This window comes from Ursus americanus, chromosome 12 (genome assembly GCF_024610735.1).
Source record: "Ursus americanus isolate L20-20 chromosome 12, mUrsAme1.1.p, whole genome shotgun sequence".
Taxonomy (NCBI): domain Eukaryota; kingdom Metazoa; phylum Chordata; class Mammalia; order Carnivora; family Ursidae; genus Ursus; species Ursus americanus.
Window position 1 is genome coordinate 62,302,921 of NC_142138.1, and position 19,514 is coordinate 62,322,434.

The 19,514-nt window shown below is 33.9% G+C and overlaps 1 protein-coding gene across 1 annotated transcript; it reads left to right on the forward strand.

Moving 5' to 3' along the window:
- Nucleotides 1–1,629: 1,629 nt before the first annotated feature.
- Nucleotides 1,630–18,773, forward strand: LOC123795414 (bile acid receptor-like). Its single transcript, XM_045802283.2, has 11 exons — nt 1,630–1,779; nt 6,655–6,765; nt 8,865–9,227; nt 11,547–11,687; nt 13,249–13,388; nt 13,483–13,587; nt 13,722–13,821; nt 14,706–14,828; nt 15,239–15,364; nt 15,524–15,637; nt 17,720–18,773. The coding sequence occupies exons 2-11, from the start codon at nt 6,702–6,704 to the stop codon at nt 17,965–17,967; spliced, it is 1,524 nt and encodes a 507-aa protein (XP_045658239.2). The 5' UTR covers nt 1,630–1,779; nt 6,655–6,701; the 3' UTR covers nt 17,968–18,773.
- Nucleotides 18,774–19,514: the final 741 nt, after the last annotated feature.

The window sequence follows — 19,514 nt, forward strand, 5'->3', positions numbered from 1 at the left end:
TCACAATACCTACACATATTGAATCATTTTGTTGTAAGCCTGAAACTAATATAATGTTGTATGTCAATTACACCTCAATTAAAAAATAAAAAATAATGATAAAATAATTTATAAATTACCCCCAATACTTGTATACTAATAACAAAAAGGCTAAAGTTCTTCTGAAAACATGTTTTTTTAAGAAACAAATGTTCCTGGTAAATATTTAGAAGTTAAGCATTGGTTTTAAAACACATCAAGTACTGTTATGTTTGTTTTGCTGTAGTTCATTGTAAGGTTTTTAGTAGAGTGTCACTTCTTTTAAGACCTAATTTGGAGCCTGTTTTTGGAATATTTAGGAATCAAATAAATGCATCATAATGGTGGGACAATTATTCTTTGGTTCACTGATTAAAATTCACAGATACAGGGCCTATTATTTTATTTTATTTTATTTTATTTTTTATTTTTTTAAAAGATTTTATTTATTTGTTCGACAGAGATAGAGACAGCCAGCGAGAGAGGGAACACAAGCAGGGGGAGTGGGAGGGGAAGAAGCAGGCTCATAGTGGAGGAGCCTGATGTGGGGCTCGATTCCACAACGCTGGGATTAGGCCTTGAGCCGAAGGCAGACGCTTAACGACTGAGCCACCCAGGCGCCCCAAGGGCCTATTATTTTAAAAAAGAAACAAAACTTATGTGACATGACTTGGAGATTTTATCATGAATTCTTCCCAGTAGTAGATAAGGACCCTTGAAGAAGTCAGCGTCAATATAGTAGCTGTGAAGTCAGAAATTGAACGTGGACTGAGATCAGATGCCAAGAAAGGTAGAAAAGTGTATCCTATGCCACGTTAATGTGACAGTAGAACCGGGGAGGACAGAGACGAGAGCCTAGGGTCCTGTAAAATAGGTAAGGCAGTGGAGATGTGACCAGGAGAATGGGAGTTTAGTGGTGGAACAGATTTGTAAACTTGCCTCTGTAGAAATGCCTTGCAGGGGTGAGACCATGAGCCTGGTATCCAACAAATTTTGTTTACATAGATGACATTAAAAAAATCATAGCGAACTTATCTATATATCCTGTTCAACAATTTGCATTTTCATTGAGTTTCACCTCTGCTACTAACTAGCTATGAGCACCTGAACAAGGAGTATTATCTGTCTGTGTTGCAGTTTTTCTAAGCCAAAAAATGGAGAGGGTTGGACTAGATGACTTGTACACATATAATGTTGTACCCATCTGAATTATTGTTCACACTTCTAATTGGATTAACAATTTTTTTTTTGGTAGGTAATGCAGAGATCAACTTCAGGTTGAATTGTTGTAACACCTGTATTAGTGGAGTTTGAATTAATGAGGGATTTTCCTTTCCTGTGCATATTGCTTAGTAGTTTCTAGAGACCCAGTGTTTTGTAACCAAAATGGGAGAATGTCAAATTTAATCAAGAAAACAAAATATTTATTAAGTAAACAATAAAGAACTCTGGGAGAGTGTGACCTGAAGGTCCCAAAGACCTCTATCCCTGATGATCTGGTTATTATTTGATTTATGTCAAATAATAACTGCCCTTGTTTTGACCCAAGAGAGGATTGTGTGGGAAGTCTGTGAGATAGAGCTGAAGCGTTGCTCTGCAGAGTGTCTGGAGCCTAAGTGTATGCAGAGTGCCCCCCTCTCGGCTCCTTGATAAATAGGGAAAAGGTCCAGTTTGCTCCAGCTGGAAAGTTGAAGTCGTTGTTAAATCTATCTATACTCGTTCTGTGAGGAAAAGGACAATCTCTAGTAATATTGTTTAACTGTGAGTATTTTGTCTTCTCTCAAAAAACAAAATTTTATAATTTTATGCTGTCTCAATTAAATATGAATATTAATTTGTGGGCAATCGAAACTATTATTAAACTGTAAGATGTTAAGGGTATTTTTTGAACGCTTTGGTTTCCACTGTCACTCATTTAGCTTTTGCGAAGTGAATAAGCCGATTGTTGTTACTATGATAGTCAAACTATAAAAAGCATTTGCTCCTTGAAAATGAGAAATTTAAGTAGATTATACAGTGTTTGGTTTTCTCCTAAAGAATGACAAGGCAATTTTGGACTGTAGTTGGACTCCAGGTGACATTTGATATAGTAATGTAAGTTGATTCACAGTGATATTTACTCTTAACATTTTAAAATGAAACTTGTCTTTAATCAAGAACTTACTCTTAAAATACATTTTATTTTTTGAAGCAATAGGGTATATGTGAATTCAAGACAACTTGAAATATATTTTGATAAAGGTGTACTCAGGGAATTAAACTTCTATTCAAAATGCTATGATTCTAAAAATTTATAAAAATTCTTCCAGATTATGGGAATAGACACAAAATATATTTCTATATCTCTGAAGTATATATTAATTCATAGTCATGAATTTTCTAAATATATATTCTGATTTCTCTTTCTTAAGCTGTAAAAATGACTTGACATAATATTAATTAAATATTTTTTCATTTAAAACTATATATGGAATTGTATGATTCCATTTATACGAAATGTCTGGAATAGGCAAATACATAGAAACAGAAGGTGGATTGGTGGTTGCTAGGGATTGAGGGAGGAGAGACTGAGGAGTGACTGCTTATGGGTAGGGGATTTCATTTTGCAGTAATAAGAATGCTCTGGAATTAGATGGTGGTGATAGTTGCACACTCTGAATATTCTAAAAACCAAGAATTGTACATTATAAAAGAGTGAATTTTATGTCGTGTAAATCACATCTCAATAAAGCTGTAAAATAAAACTCTGTGTGAAGACTTCAGAGTGTCAAACCCTCCCAGTATTCTAAGGTTAAAAGACAGATTCTTACAAAGAAATCAAGAAGCCTTAATTTGTGCTGTTATTCAAATATGTCCTTTCCATTTTCATTTTCCTTGGTCCCAATAAGCTCAGAGAATTTTGGCCCAAAGAAGCTCTGCTATGAAAAACTTTTTAATAATTATGTATCATAGAACACTATCATTCATTTTCTAGTAGAGGCTACTCCTGAAATTTTCAGTTTTTCTTGTGAGGCCATCTACTTTTCAGTAGATATTAATTTTATGCCATGCATTATTTGTGATTCAAGTGACATATATTGCAAGAGTAAAAATGTAAAGACTGTAGAATTCTTTACCATGTAGATGTGGTTCTCAGGAGTCAATATGTTTTTCTGTTAAAGTTCTAGCTATATGAAGATTTACTAAGCAGGATTTCTAGTTAAGACAGAGGAGAGGCAAATTCATTTCTGCAATTAAGCATCTTTTCATAAAATAGCTATTATAATCTATGAAAAATGCAGTTTTTAAAATGAAGTTATATTTGTTAATGAAAAAAACAGACTTTGCCCATACCAAATTGATCCTCTTGATAAAAGCTCCTTTCTTAACTGAGTTATTTTTGCTTTTAAATAAATATTTACTAGGAAAGATAACAAAACAGAATCACTCCAGGCCTACTGTAACTTTTCTCTTTAATAAGATAGGAAGTTTTTGATTACATACTTCCCTCTATGCTAATAATCTACTTAAGTGTTTTTAAACTAATTGTATGAATACTTTATTTCTGAAAGTTTTGTTTTACTATGCATACATATTATAATACTTCTATTAAACATCTAAAAGGCTGAAGAACATTTTATTAGTAAAAAATTTTATGTAAAAAATAATACAATATTACTATGAGCATATAAAAGAGATAAATATTTCATATTTTAAAAGGCATATTTTTAATCTAAAGCTTATTTATGTATATGTCCCAAGTATGTCCTGGAATATAATTAGTCCGTAAAAACAGGTCTGCTTTGGGGTGCCTAGCTGGCTTAGTTGGAAGAGCATGCCAATCTTGATTGTGGGGTTTGAATCCCACTTTGGGTGTAGAGATTACTTAAATAAATAAACTGAAAAAACCCCAAACAGGTCTGCTTTAGATAATATTTTTGGGTGTGTATTTACCAGTATTGGAAGGACTTGGTTTCAGAACATTGTTATTTACTGTTTGAACCCTGATAGTGGCATCACTATAAGATACTTATGTGTGTCTTTGTCAGGATAGCACTAGTTTTGTTTTAATGAGCTACCTTTGGTCCTTTCTGTATTATTTCTCAAACTCTCGCTCAGCAAACTCTCTCCGTATTGAAGTAGTGCCAGTTTTAATTTTCAGTCTTCTTCAGATAATTTTATATGAAGCTAATGGTTAAGTACAGCAATTTTAAAGAAGGGTGAATAACAACTTTAAAGTTTTCAGGTTCATTGATAATTTTCTAAAATCTGAGGCTCAAAAGAGAAGTTTGGAAAGAACTGAACAGGACCACTGCTACAAGGTATCACACGTAGTAAATGGGTAGCATTCACAATTGTTTTTCCAGGGAGAGCCAATTCACCTGCTGCGATATAGAAACACGGAAGTGTAGACTGAGTAATCTTATTGATTTTAGTCCTGACTTTTCAAGGGAAACTTCATATTAAAATTTCACTTTTGGGGGGCATTGCTTTTGCTTCATCTCTTTCATCCAGGGCTTATTCTTTAGGAATACTGCTGGGCTGTCTGAAGACTGGGAGTTTCAAGTGCTTTTAGAAGAACATACATTCTATTAGATGATAAAGGGGACAAATTTCAAAGATAGTACTATTTAAATCATCTTCATGGATATAGAAACCTCAGCCATGAAGCTTGCCCATGAATAATAAATGAAAGGAAAAGATTTTTCAATATAATCTCAGAGGCTAAGAACTTTGTCACATAAAGTTTTTGGCATGATTTGAAACCCATTTTCTTTCTTTCTTTCTTTCTTTCTTTCTTTCTTTCTTTCTTTCTTCTTTCTTTCTTTCTTTCTTTCTTTTTTCTTTCTTTCTTTCTTTCTTTCTTTCTTTCTTTCTTTCTTTCTTTCTTTCTTTCTTCTTTCTTCATTTTTTTTGTTCTTTTTAAAGGTGAAAACTGTCTTTATCTTTAATAGAGAGGATAAAGCTATAAAAAACTATAGACTCTAGAGTGACCTTTATTTTCTTCCAGTGATTTTCAATTTCTTAAACTGTGATTTCCTGTTTAAGTTTATTCAAATTTTTGGAGTGCCTTTCTAGGAAATAACAAAAATAAATAGTTTTTTTTTCCCGTTAAGGGATCATCTTAGATTGTGAATAATTTTTCTTATAATAGCTTATGATTTTTAGGCTTTACTATTTAAAAATTTTTTAAAATTTAAATTCAATTTAGTTAACATATACTATATTATTAGTTTCAGGGATAGAACTTAGTGATTCATCAGTTTCACGTAACACTCAGTGCTCATTACATCAAGTGCCCTCCTTAATGCCCATCACCCAGTTACCCCATCCTCCCCAACCACCTCCCCTCCAGTAACCCTCAGATTGTTTCCTAGAATTAAGAGTCTCTCATGGTTTGCCTCCCTCTCTGTTTTCAACTTATTTTATTATTCATTCTCTTCCCCTATGTTCATCAGTTTTGTTTCTTAAATTACATGTATGAGTGAAATCATACTGTATTTGTCTTTCTCTGACTGACTTATTTCACTTAGCATAATACCCTCTAGTTCCATCCACGTCATTGCAAATGGCAGGTTTTCATTCTTTTGAATGGCTGAGTAATATTCCATTGCGAATATATATCACATCTTCGTTATCTGTTCATCTGTTGATGGACATGTGGGCTCTTTACATATTTGGGCTACTGTGGACATTGCTGCTCTAAACATTGGGGTGCATGTGTCCTTTCGAATCATTGTTTGTATCCTTCGGAAAAATACCTAGTAGTGCAATTGCTGGGTTGTAGGGTAGTTTTATTTTTAACTTTTTGAGGAACCGTCATACAATTTTCCACAGTGGCTGTACCACTTTGCATTCCCACCAACAGTGTAAGAGGGCTCCCCTTTCTCTGCATCCTCACTGACATCTGTTGTTTCCTGAGTTGTTCATTTTAGTTTTAGGCTTTATTATTAAAAATAAAACCTTTTTCCAGTAATCCATAAACTTTTTTCAATAAATGAAAAAATAAGATTTTAATTAGTCAAGCAGAACCAAAATTAATGTTTTAATGTTTAGCATATCACAGGGCTATGAAAATATTTAGAGTGGATTCACAAGATAAAAACAAGGGCTATAAAAGCCATTTTTTCCTATTCTTTAATTTCTTTCATGAAAAAGTCTAATTTTTCTTCCCAATTCATCTACATTTAGAACACTGAGATCTTGAAACTATTAGAGTAGCAATTATGAGAGTCAGTTATGAAGATAAGACATTAATTAAGCTCTTCCAACAATTTTGCTAAGAGGCTCTTATTATTTTTCTTCTACAAATGAAGAAACTAAGGTTTAAGGAGATTTAATGAATGACCCATAAATAAGTGGTGAAAGCAGTATAAAGCCTAACGCCAAAGGCTTTTTACCTACCAAAGGATTATTACCAAGATTTATTGAGTTATTTGTAAAGAGCTGAGCAATAAGAAATTGGCAGAATTAATAATTTGGTGTGTAGAGATATGGAAACTCCATATTCTTCCAGTTAAAGGATAAATATAAACATCTAGTGTATACATTCTGCTAAACTCTTTATTTTTCAAAAATAGTGCTGTACTTTTATAAAATCATGCTGACTTGATGATCATACTTTCGAATAGTCTACAAAAGTTTTGTTTCCTTCAGTTCTATTTCAGCATTCACTGATGAATAAGTGAGAATTGGAGCAGAGAATGGCAAATACTTATGTCACTACATCTGATGGTTACTGTCTTGCTGAACCAGTGCAGTACTATGGTATGTAAAAAAAAGCTGCGGTATAATAGTTGATAAAACACTTTTTGTGTGACATTATGGTTAATTACAGAGGTGTTTTTTTTTAAGAAATTAACAAGTAAACCAAAGACTTTAAATTGTTCCCTACAAGAGGAATTAAAATAAAAAACTTAAAAATTACTCCCATACAAGAGAATATAATTAACTTCAAAAAATCTGTAATACTAAAATGTCATAAGCCAGCATCAAATGTAAAGAGGGAAAAGCGTGATAGTCTAAAATTGTATTTAATTTTTAAAATTTGAATTAACTTGCAAATTAGAAGTTATTTTTAGGGGTTAGTTGAAGCTAGTTCACATGCGATTAGTAAATGTGGCTCAGAGTAGCTATTCAATATACTTGAAATTTTCATCTTAATATAAGATTTTTATCAAAGGGAAAGAAATAGAAACAGAATGCAGGATACAATAGGAATTTTCTCCAAAAAGACTAAGGCTATAAGATAAATTTAATTTAATTTTTAATTTTTTTGTGGGTTTTTTTTGGATTTTATTTATTATTTATTTATTACTTTTATTTTTTATTAAGTTTTTTAAAATTTAAATTCAATTAATTAACATATAATGTATTATTGGTTTCAGAGGTAGAGGTCATGATTCATCAGTCTATATACTACCTAGTGCTCATTACATCACGTGCCCTCCTTAATGTCCATTATATAAATTTAATTTTAAATGCAGTTTTCTGTTATGGTTAAGTTTAGGGTGAGGGCTAGGGCCTCAATTCTAATTTCCATGCCAATGGAACATCAGCTAGTGTTCTGCAGTCTTTTGATACTCATTCAAGAAGGGCCCTCTTCTTTAAAAAAAAAGTTACATTGTTTTTTCTGATAACATTTCTTTTTATATTAGGCTGTCATTAGTATTTATTCAACACTTAGCATTAGACTGAATGCTGTAAGATTGCAAGTGATTTACATGAGTTAATAAAAATTATACTGTTTCCCACTCTTGGTGGTAGAATTTTAAGGTTAAAAGTAAGTTTAATCACCTGACTCAGCATCAGGAAAAGTACAAATATTACTAGTTACAGATATAGCTATTCAGTATTCCTGGGTCCCTTTGGAACCAATTTTCTGGATTTAGATTTAGAAATTTTCCTGAAAGCAGAAAGTGAATTGGTGGTGTCTGGGTAGCTCAGTCTGGTTAAGCAGTGAGCTCTTAACTTTTGTCTCAGGCCATGATCTCAGGGTCCTGGAATCAAGCGGGCAGTCTGCCCAAGGATTCTCTCTCTCCTTCTCCCTCTCTGCCCCTCTCCCAGCTCGCGCATGTGCCTGTTCTCTCTCTTTCTCTCTGTGTCTCTTTCTGAAATAAATATTAAAAAAAGAAAAAGAAAGTAAGTTGGTGTTTGGGAGCTTCTGATAATTATAATAATGATATTCATTAAGCATCATTTATATTTTATATATGCTTTTGCATACCATATTTTGTTTTATCCTTATAGTAACCTGGTAAAGTAGGCGAATTTATCCCCGGATAATTGCTAGTTAGATTTGTTAGTCAACAAAGCACAAAAGAAACTAGTCATTTAAATCAGGTCTAGGAATGGCAAAGGAGAGTGTTAAGGTGTATTTCATGGGGAGCTCAAACAAAAACTTTTTTTTTTTTGCTTGAAATAACCAGGTGAAATTGTATTTTAGTTTGATTTTTGGGGGGGGGTAGGATAATTTATTAATTCATCTCTTTACTGACCTGATCATACCACAAAAAGTTGTATCCACACAAGGGACATGCAAAAGATGGGGAATACCTTCTTTGCTTCCAGACTCTGGGAAATACGCATTTCTATTTAAGAAGGGAGACTGGATTGGTATGTAAGCCATTAGCAATGACTGGCCTTTCTGCCAGCTCTTGAGCAACCTCTGCATACCCCTGGGATGACAGCACTTATGATTCCCTGCAGTTCAGTTTACTGCCTGCTCCTCAGGCTGGCCAGCAAGTCCCTGGGATGTAGTGGACATGTTGAACTAACCGTTGAGCCTAAAGCTCTTTGACATTTGAAAACAATGATGAAATTTTGACTTTTTACCATTTGTTCTTTTCTATTTTGAAAACAACTAGATTTTCTGCCAGAGCAAATCAACTATCAGCTGCACCACACTGATTTTCAAGAATCACCTTATTGCCAGTATTCTACTGTCCAGTTTCCAACAGCTCTACAGTCCCAGTCTTTACAAAGTCATTTCAATACTTACAGCTTGGATCCACAGTTCAGTGGTGGAGAATGTGGCTTTGGTTCCTATGAATTAAATAAACCCACTTATGTGGTTGACCATGATGCTGAAGATGGATATTCTGGAATGAAAAGGTCCAGACTCACTCACTCTTCCATTCGGATTAAGCGACAGGAAGAACTCTGTGTCGTTTGTGGTGATAAAGCATCAGGGTATCATTACAATGCACTTACTTGTGAAGGTTGCAAAGGTAAGGATAAAGTTAAAACAAAACTGAAGACCTAGTGTTCACTGAAGAGTCATAAAAGTTCAGGCATGTGAAATACTCTTACTTTTCAAAGCGTGAAAAATAAAACCGGAGAAAGCCATTGATGCATTTAAAGCTGATCAATCTGTGTCATAAAAGACACGAAAACGGAATGTAATAGTTTTGATTTAGTTTTCATTTTTGATGGAAACTTTCACATTTAAATATAAAATTCAGTATTTTTTAAAAAAGATTTTATTATTTAAAATTCAGTATTTATCTAGCAAAAGGTTTCTATGTTCTTAGATGGATCCGATATTGGAATAGAAAATGATTTTTAGGGTTGCCTGGGTGGATCCGTTGGTTGGGCGACTGGCTCTTGGTTTCAGCTCAGGTTGTGATCTCTGGCGGTGGGATTGTGCCCGGAGTGGGGCTCTGTGCTTGGCTCAGAGTCTGCTTGTCTTTCTCTCTCCCTCTCTGCTCCTTCCCCCCCCCCACTCCAGCACATGTGCATTCTCTCTTTCCACTAAATAAATAAATAAAATCTCAAAAAAAAAAAGAAAATGATTTTTAAAAATATCTGAATGTTAACTATTACATCTTCTCATGTGGTCGATATAATTCATGCATTAGAAGGGAATTTGAATTAAATGACTTCTATGATTCTATTTTAATTTCTTTTAATGCTTATTTGAAAACAAATGGGAGGTTTGCAAGTGAAGGTTATCATGGACAATGAAATTTTCAGAGTGAAGTAGTCCTTGATGAAATTTTGAGGTTTTGAAACACTCCTGCATTGTTTTTATTTACAAATGCAACGTTGGGACAGAACCTGGAAATGATTAGGCCAATGCAGCTCTTAGTAAATGTGTGTTAGAAGTTCAGGGTGAAGATTTACTGTCAGAAGCTCACAACTCACCCCTCACAAGGAGTAGCCAAATGAAGACTGTGGGAAATTAGGTACCAGTTTTATGAATAGAAAAGCTGGGCAAGTATTTGCTTATTCTTAAAATGCAGGGCCTTGCTGTTAAAACTAGATGGAAGAAGGTGCACCTGGGTTAAGTGCCTGCCTTCAGCTCAGGTCATGATCCCAGCGTCCTGGGACTGAGCCCTTGCATCATGTCGGGCCTCCTGCTTAGTGGGGAGCCTGCTTCTCCCTCTCCCTCTGACCCTCATTCGTGCTTGTTCTCTCTCTAGCGCTCTTTCTCTCTCTCTTCAATCAATCAATCAATCAATCAATCAATCAATCCTAAAAAAAACTAGATGGAAGATGAGGCATAGTTCTGGAAAACTTAAGCTGAGCTATTTCCTTTGATGAATCTAAATCACAAAACTCTCACTTTCAAGTGTGTCTACAGAAAAAAAAGGGTATCGCAGGTCTCCAAGGGGGGCATTGACAAAGCTTATCAACTTTACTGCTTGGAATGGATTAAGGGGAAGATAGCAGAGGTTATTGCATAGGAATGGGGAATGAAAGAGGAAGTGGGAAGGGGGACTGCTATGCATGGATTTAGGAAGTGAAAGGGAAAATATGGACACCTCTGCCCACACACACACACACACACACACACACACACACCCACCCCACGGCCTATTCAATGTTTCAGACCAAATGATCTAAAAATATTTTCTCACCTGGGGGAGTGCTAAAAAAGGAAGAAGGACAGAGGAGTAAGTTTCGAAGAATATCTCTTCCTATTTATGGGTTGAGGTGGAAATATGAGGAGAGAAGGAAAGAAGTTTTCCTTACAGTTTTACAGGAGCATATATTCCTTCAAGGGCACCTTGAGAGATGCTTCATGGAATCTTGATATTCTGTACAACATAGTTGTAAAAATGCTTTTAGATGATATATTATAACCATAATAAAATAGAAAGCTATCTTAATGTGTTGGAACTATTTTGTTTAATTTCCAGATGTGATTATTGAAAGGAACAACCTTGGAATAGAAAATATCAATCATGAGGGAATATGAATGTATATTAAACTAAATCTTACTGATGGAGAAAAAATATTTTATTGAAATAATTTAGGTATTTTGATTACTTAACTCTACTAGGAAGATATATATTAATAAAAAATGGGGCACCTGGGTGGCCCAGTGGGTTAAGCATCGGCCTTTGGCTCAGTTCATGATCTCAGCATCCTGGGATCGAGCCCCACATCAGGCTCCCTGCTCGGTAGGGAGTCTGCTTCTCCCTTTCACTCTGCCTGTCTGCTTTTGCTCTCTCACTCTCTGTGTCAAATAAATAAAACCTTAAAAAAACACCCACTAAAAATACCTAATAGTGAAATTTTAAAAGTACTTTTTTTGTCATTAGGTTTTTTTCGACGTAGCATCACCAAAAATGCAGTATATCATTGCAAGAATGGTGGCCACTGTGAAATGGACATGTACATGCGTAGGAAATGTCAAGAGTGCAGACTCAAAAAGTGTAAGGCAGTAGGAATGTTGGCAGAATGTAAGTGTTATTGTGGACTTTGAGGGTTCTTTTTTTGAGGGGGATTTTAGTTTTTCTTACCTTATTGACAACATAATGCATTCCTTAAGTTATCATTTTGAACATTAACATACTTGTCTAGATGTAAGCTATTTCTCTAGCAACTGATAGATCAGGATGACTGGTAACCAATCTAGGTAATTATTTCCATAAACCCCGTCTATACTATATATCTCTAATTTTGACCATAATCCTATGTTCTTCTTCATTGGAAATCCTTGTATTTTCATATGACTTATGCTAAAGTTATATAATGTATCTATAAAGAGCAGAATTTTAAATTAGTAGTTCCATTCTTTGGTCTTGTAGGTTTAGAAGCCTGCATAACTAGGTATGTAGAGCCTACTAACAACTCATAGGTGTCAAAACCCAACTCACCAGGCAGAAAAGTACTTCGGCTGTTAGAGTTCCTTCTATGTCCACAATGTTTTTAGCTTATAAGTTACATGATGTCATGTAATCCTCAGAGCAGTACTAAGATTTTGGCATTATTTCTTCAATACCTATTTCCCAGTGCTCAAAATGTCATGGTGATTTCAAAATTCATTTTCTTGATAAGGTCTTATTAGTGTTTTCTGTTCATGTCTAATCTAGCCTTGTACAAACTCTTATTATCTTGCACTCTTACTATTATATTAATTTCATGGCTATTTCTTCATTATCTCTTTTTAGTTAAATCTACCTTCAACTGCTGTGATAATATTCTTCCATTTTTATTAAGTACACTTCTGTTTAATAAACACCAATGCAATATTCTGTTATATTATACTGCTTATTTTAATAAAATCAAAACTCTTCAATGTTCTTGACCGAAAGGATTCCTGTTATTTAAAATTCCGGGGTTGGGGGTGCCTGGCTAGCTGGCTCAGTCAGTGGATGTGTGACTCTTGATGTCAGGGTTGAGTTTGAGCCCCATGTTGGAGATAGAGATTACTTAAAAATCTTAAAAAAAAAAATTCAGGGTTGGAGTAGATCTTAAGGTTATCCTGTCCAACCAGCCTGAATCCTTTACTTTATCCCTGTCTGAGACTGCTCAGGCCGCCATAACAAAATCCCATTGTCTTGTCTTGTTAGGAAAAAATTGACTTAGCTCATTTAACAAAATCACAAAATATTTTCTTGACCTTATACAAAAATCAAAGAAAAAAACTCATAGATAAGGTAGTTGAACTTCTATATCAATTGATATTCTATGTAGTTTCCAAGATATAATGTGGAAATTCCTCTAATATAAAAAGGTCTAAATTTATAGTTTGGAGATGGAAAATTGATTTTTAATTTTTAATTTGTGTCTAGGATGACTATGTACTTTTAGGTAGAGGATATAACTATTCCTGCAAGGAAAAGAAGAAAGTAATGTAGTAAATTTAATTGCTGTGTATATACTTGCCAAAAAAGAAAGGTTCTTTGTGAAAAGACAAGTCTATGATAATATGTGTACAGTATAAGACAATTTTCATCAAATCCTATAATGTTATTTGTCATACCTAAAACATTTTATATGAATTTTGTAACATCACAGGTTTGCTCACAGAAATCCAGTGCAAATCAAAGAGACTTCGAAAGAACTTTAAACAGAAGAATAGTTTTTACTCTAACATCAAAGTGGAAGAGGAAGGAGTAGACAAGCTTGTATCATCCACCACTAGATCTGGAAAAGTGGCAAGACTCTTAACAAAATTTCTTGTTTCTTTAATGATGACATGTCTTGCTTAATAAGAATTCATTATAGTTTTCCCCCTATGATTTCTTATAGATTAAGGAGAGCATGGAACTAACTCAAGAGGAACATCAGCTCATTAATAACATTGTGGCTGCTCATCAGAAATATACAATTCCTTTAGAGGAAACAAAGAAATTTGTATGTGTTCCTTAATGGCAAGAAATAATTTATAACTAATTATGTTAGAAAATAAGAGCATAAACATGAAAGTTAAAAATTTAAACAGTTGAAAGAAATAAAATCTGTTACTCTTATTTCTTTTTGTTGGCTAGCTGCAGAAGTATGCAAATCCTGAACTGAGCTTTTTGAGACTCTCAGAGACAGTGGTCCTACACCTACAGGAGTTAATGGATTTTACCAAGGGACTCCCAGGTAATCATTTTACCTTTGGAAAAAAATTAATTTCATACCTAATTTTTTAAAAGTTCCCTATTTTAAAGAAAGGGGGCATTTTAGGAAAACAAAAACTCTTATTTTCCCACCAAAGCTGCTTCCAAAAGCAAAAACATGTTCATTTTTTCTGCTTTAAGCAATCAGGTATGGGGGGTGTGTGTGCCCCTGTGGCTCAGTTGGTTAAGCATCCCACTCTTGATTTCGGCTCAGGTCATGATCTCAGGGTTGTGAGTTCTAGCCCCACATTGGGCTCCGTGCTGAGCATGGAGACTGCTTAAGATTCTGTCTCTCCCTCTCCGTCTGCCTCTCCAGAACTCTCATGTGCACTCCCTCTCTTTCTCTCTCTAAAAACAAAACAAAACAAAAACAACCAGGTGGTTGAAAATATTTAAATAAATAAATAAATATTTAAAAATATTCAAATGACTCCAAAGATGTAGAGCAAGACACATAGTATGATTGATTGTATCTTTTAATGTTTTGAAATAAATTCTTTATATAAAACATGAAACAAATAAAATTGTCTGTACAATATGAAAAAATCAACCTACAGTTGGCCCAAACTTACCTATTTATATGCACAGATAACTCACTGTAAAATAAATTCTTTGAGGCTAAACTGACTGTGTTAATTTGCTCTTGCCATATGAAAGTATTATCCAGTTCTGATGAAAGTCCTCCAAAATATTACCATGTGGAATCAAGAATTTTGTTGGTATTTGAAATTATAAATCATGATTATTCTAAGGAAACATTTAGGATTCATATTATAACTAAATGAATAATTTAAAATGTTAAATCTTATACCTGAAAATTATCTTTTCATTACTGATTTCAAACAACTATGTGATCTTTTCTTCAAGGCTTTGGAAATTTGACAACTGAGGACCAGACTGCATTATGCAAGGGATCAAAAACTGAAGTGATGTTCCTTCATGGGGCCCAACTTTACAGTCAGGAAGAATGTCTTTTATCAGCGTCTGAAAGTAAAAAAGACCAAACAACTTGATCTTAATGTTAACAGTTACTATTAAATACAGCAGCACATTATGTAACATTATTTTTTATTTTATTTTTGCTTTACTAGTCAGTATAGGAATAAGTTATTCATGATAGCTTTTCCAACTCATTGGTCTAGGTTTTGCTTTTCTTTTAAAGAAAACTTTTTTTTCTTTTCTTTTTTTTATTATATGACATCATGGAAAACATATTTTTGCGGGGTTTTCTACACAAAATTTATATAAAATCTGAACTATTAATCTCAGTTCATGTTTCAGTAATAAAAATTATAAAGCTACCATTTGTTGGGAATATTTTCTAACTGATTAGAGAGATTGGATTTACTATCTGCCTAAAGATTTTTTAAAAATCAGACTTTATTTTTCCCTGTTACTAGGTACTATGAGAGTATCAGATCATTCAGATCACTCACTGAATTGTCACAATCAGAGTGATAATAGAAGTGTTATTTATTCTATGGAAACATTTTGCAGTGAAGACTGTCTTCCTACTACACTGACGGGTAATATTACATACAATACAAAATATTATATTGGATGGAAAAATTGGTCAGATATAATGTTTCATTTTATTATTCTGCTTTGATAAAAGATGATAATGGCAATATATTTGATAATGCCCTACTGTCTGATGAAAATACATTTGATATTAATCTTTTTAGGTATTGCTGAAGAATTTATTACCACATTGTTTTACTTCTACAGAAGAATGAGTGAACTTAATATTACTAATACTGAATATGCTCTGCTTGCAGCAACAACTGTGTTTTTTTCAGGTAAAAACCATTCAGAAGTAAAACTTTGGATTAAGTTTGGCAATCAAATCATGATGTCTGTGGTTATTATATTATTCACTGATGCCAAATGTTAACAATTTTATTTCATCAAAATTTTCTCTTTGAGAGAATTCTCTTCAGCTTATGGACATGTTGTAATTTCTTGCACCTTAAAAAAGCCTTCTTGACTTCTAATCCCTTTCAGCTCTTTTCCCATTTCTCTGTTCTACTCTACAGAACAAAAAAAAATTTTTGTCTGTACTCCTGCCTTCATTTATCTCATCTCATTTACTCCTGAACCCATTGCAGTCAGATTTTGTCCCCTTCTTTCCATTCCACCATAATTTGTCAAGATCTTCAGTCATCTGGCACTGCTGATTCCAGTGGTCAATTCTTAGTCCTCATTGTACGTGACCCATCAGCTTCATTTGGCAGAGCAGATCACTCCTCCTCTCTTGGAAAACTTTCATCACTTGGCTTCTGTTGATCACTCCCTCCTTCTAGACATTTTTTCCCCACTTGATTTCCAGGACATCACACTCTCTCGATTTTCCTCCTCAGTGGCTGATTTTTCCATTTCCTTTGTTGATTTCTCCTCATCTTCCACACTGATAAATGTTAAGAATGTCCTAGGGCTGAGTTCTCTTTTCTTCTACACTTACTTCCTTTGAAATTTTATTCCAACTCATGGCTTTAAACACCATCTACATGTTGACAAAGTCCCAAAGTTATATACCAACTTAGAATGCTCCCGTAAGCTCAACTAAACAGCCTACTCAAGATTTCAACTTGTAGTAGGCACATCAAATTTAACATGTCCCAAGGTGAACTCCTGATCTCTCCCCTGATCCTTCTATATTCTTCCTCCACCTTTACTAAATGGCATCTCCATCCTTCAAGTTACACAAGCCAAAATTTGTGAAGTTATCTTTTACCACTTTCTTTCTCTTATACCCTAACAAATAGGCAACACCTCCTGTTGACTCTAGCCTCAAAATATATCCAGAACTCAACCACTTCTTACTGTCTCTGTCCCTGCCACTCTAATTCAAACTAGTATCCTTTTTTGCTTTCCTGTTTCTGCACTTGCCTCCCTTGAGTCTATTCTCTATATAGTAGCCAGAGTTTATCTTTTAAAACATAAGCTAGATCATTTCATTTCTCTGCTCATAACGCTTTCATGGTTTCCTGTTCTACACAGATTAGAGCCATGTTCTTTCCATTATTGTCTACTACTGTCCTTTTTGCTTACCCCACCACAGCCACATTACTTTTGATACATATGTTACTTGAAAATGTCAAGCAGGCTCCTGCCACAGGTTGTGTTGTATTTGACAAATATGCTTGGAAAGCTCTTTCCCCAGATAACCACATGCTCCTTCATCTCGGATCTCTGTTAAATGTCATCTTACCTCTGATTATCCTTTTAAAAATAGTACTGCCCTTCCACCCTAAATTCTTATTCCTTTCTCTGTTTATATTTCTTCGTAACACTTATCATTGTCATATTATATTTTTATTTAAAATGTGTATATATCTCTTTTCTCTCCCATTCCTCTCAAACTCAGGATATAAGCTTAAAGAGGGCAGGAAATTGTGTCTGTAATGTTTGCTGCTGTATCTCCACCACAATGCCTGGATAGATAATTGCTGCCTAACCATTAAGAAATTCTTGGCTGGTTCTTATATTTTTATAACTAGGTACTTAAGAAGCTTGCCTTTTGCTTATCGTTGATCTTGAGGAAATTAATCTTTTTAAGTTTCAAGTAAGCTTGAAACTTGCTCTTATATTCTTAAACAACCACTTACTGACTCTTCTCTTCCTATTTGACTTTACTTCTCTACCTCTTAAGAAGCTCATCTGAAAAACAATGGTAATAGTAGAACTTGCCTCATAGAGTACTATGCAGATTAAATAAGATACTGCATGAAGTAAGTTACTTAGCATAATATCTTGCATATATTAAGGGTTTGGAAAATATTTGCTATTTTATTATTTACAAACTGTATTGTTTTAAATTAATTCATAATCTTCTATCACTTTCCAGTATTCACTAAGATATATATGATGATGTTTTTCAGATCGTCCATACCTTAAAAACAAGCAACATGTGGAAAATTTACAAGAACCGATTTTACACATTTTGTACAAATATTCAAAAATGTATCATCCAGAAGACCTACAGCATTTTGCTCGTCTCATAGAGAGGCTCACTGAACTGAGAACACTGAATCACAACTACTCAGAAATACTTAACACTTGGAAAGCAAAGGACCCCAAATTGGCTAGTTTACTCTCAGAGAAATGGAATTTGTATTCACATTGTTGAAATTTAGAATGTTGTTGTGGTTTGCCTTAGAACTTTCTAAATCTAAATTGTTTACTCTGTCATCATAGGATGACTGATTTGAAAAACATAAACAGGATTGCTAGGTTACCAATATATCCCCATAAAATGGACATCATCAGTGCTCATCAAATTTTTGTGGAATATAGGACCAACCACTAGAGGGACATCTAGGATTCTTTTCAAGATTTGACTCAAAAGAAGCAATGACTATTGTTACTGCATGGTTCCTTCAAAAGGGAATAATGCTAAATAGAGTTCTCACCTGAAGAAACTCTACTTTTTTCCTTTAGTAGAAAAATTGAATGAAAATATATAATTATAGACATGAGAAAGGCTATCTAGTGGAAACAATTGTAATCAAATAAAGGTAGTTTGTGAACCTCATTATTTCGGCCAGATTAATGGATAAGAAACTAACATTTTAAACTTATTCCTGTTACAGCATTTTATGAATTATTAAAGAGGAACAAAAGTTTGTCCAACTCTTTTCTTGATGTTTTTAAAAAAAGAAATCTTTTTAGGTCCACATTTTAAAAATCTGTGATGGTGAGATATTGAAAAAAGTTAAAATGACAAATCATTAAATGTTTTAACATACTTTGGGAAATTTAGCACAATTTATTGCTCATTCCGGTAGACAATATTTTGACATTTTTGCCAATACCTTTTGTAGAAAAAATTGTTCTTAAAAACTGAAATCTTTCCACAAATATTTTAATCCTTGTAAAGATAGGAAGGCTATTTAGTAAAAATAAATCTCATGTGAAATACATGAAATTGAGAAATTCTATGGTGGCACTATTCTTTTGGAAGACTAGGTATAAGTAAATAAAATACTGTGAATTTAAGTTAACTTAATACTAGTAGTAGCAGCAGCATTTTGGTTTTCAATAAAGAAAAAAAGACCATAGTTCAATCTTTCAGTTATAAAACTTTAAAAAGCTGGAATGTTGTATATCTTCGACTTTTAAAAAAATCTTATTTAAATTTATTAATTTTTTTTTAAAGATTTATTTATTTATTTATTTGACAGAGATAGAGACAGCCAGCGAGAGAGGGAACACAAGCAGGGGGAGTGGGAGAGGAAGAAGCAGTCTCATAGCAGAGGAGCCTGATGTGGGGCTTGATCCCGGAACGCCGGGATCACGCCCTGAGCCGAAGGCAGGCGCTTAACGGCTGTGCCACCCAGGCGCCCCTAAATTTATTAATATTTGCCCCACAGGGCATCTTGGGCATAAACCTGGAATCCTCTCTTGGAGGGAATATTTTGTCGTTTTTAGGGTATCTAGACTGCTTCCTTAAAATGTAAAATGAAGTACTAACCTGGATCAAAATTTTTTAAATTTTAGCAGAAACTATGATGTCTCATAGATTAAATTTATACAAAATTGGTTATTTAAATATATTACTTAAGCCCTCTGGAAAAATATCAATTAGATAACCTAGATACTTAGTACCACAATATTTATTGTATTTACTCGCCCAGATTGAAGCCAAGCAGTCATCTTAGACTTCTTTCACTATTT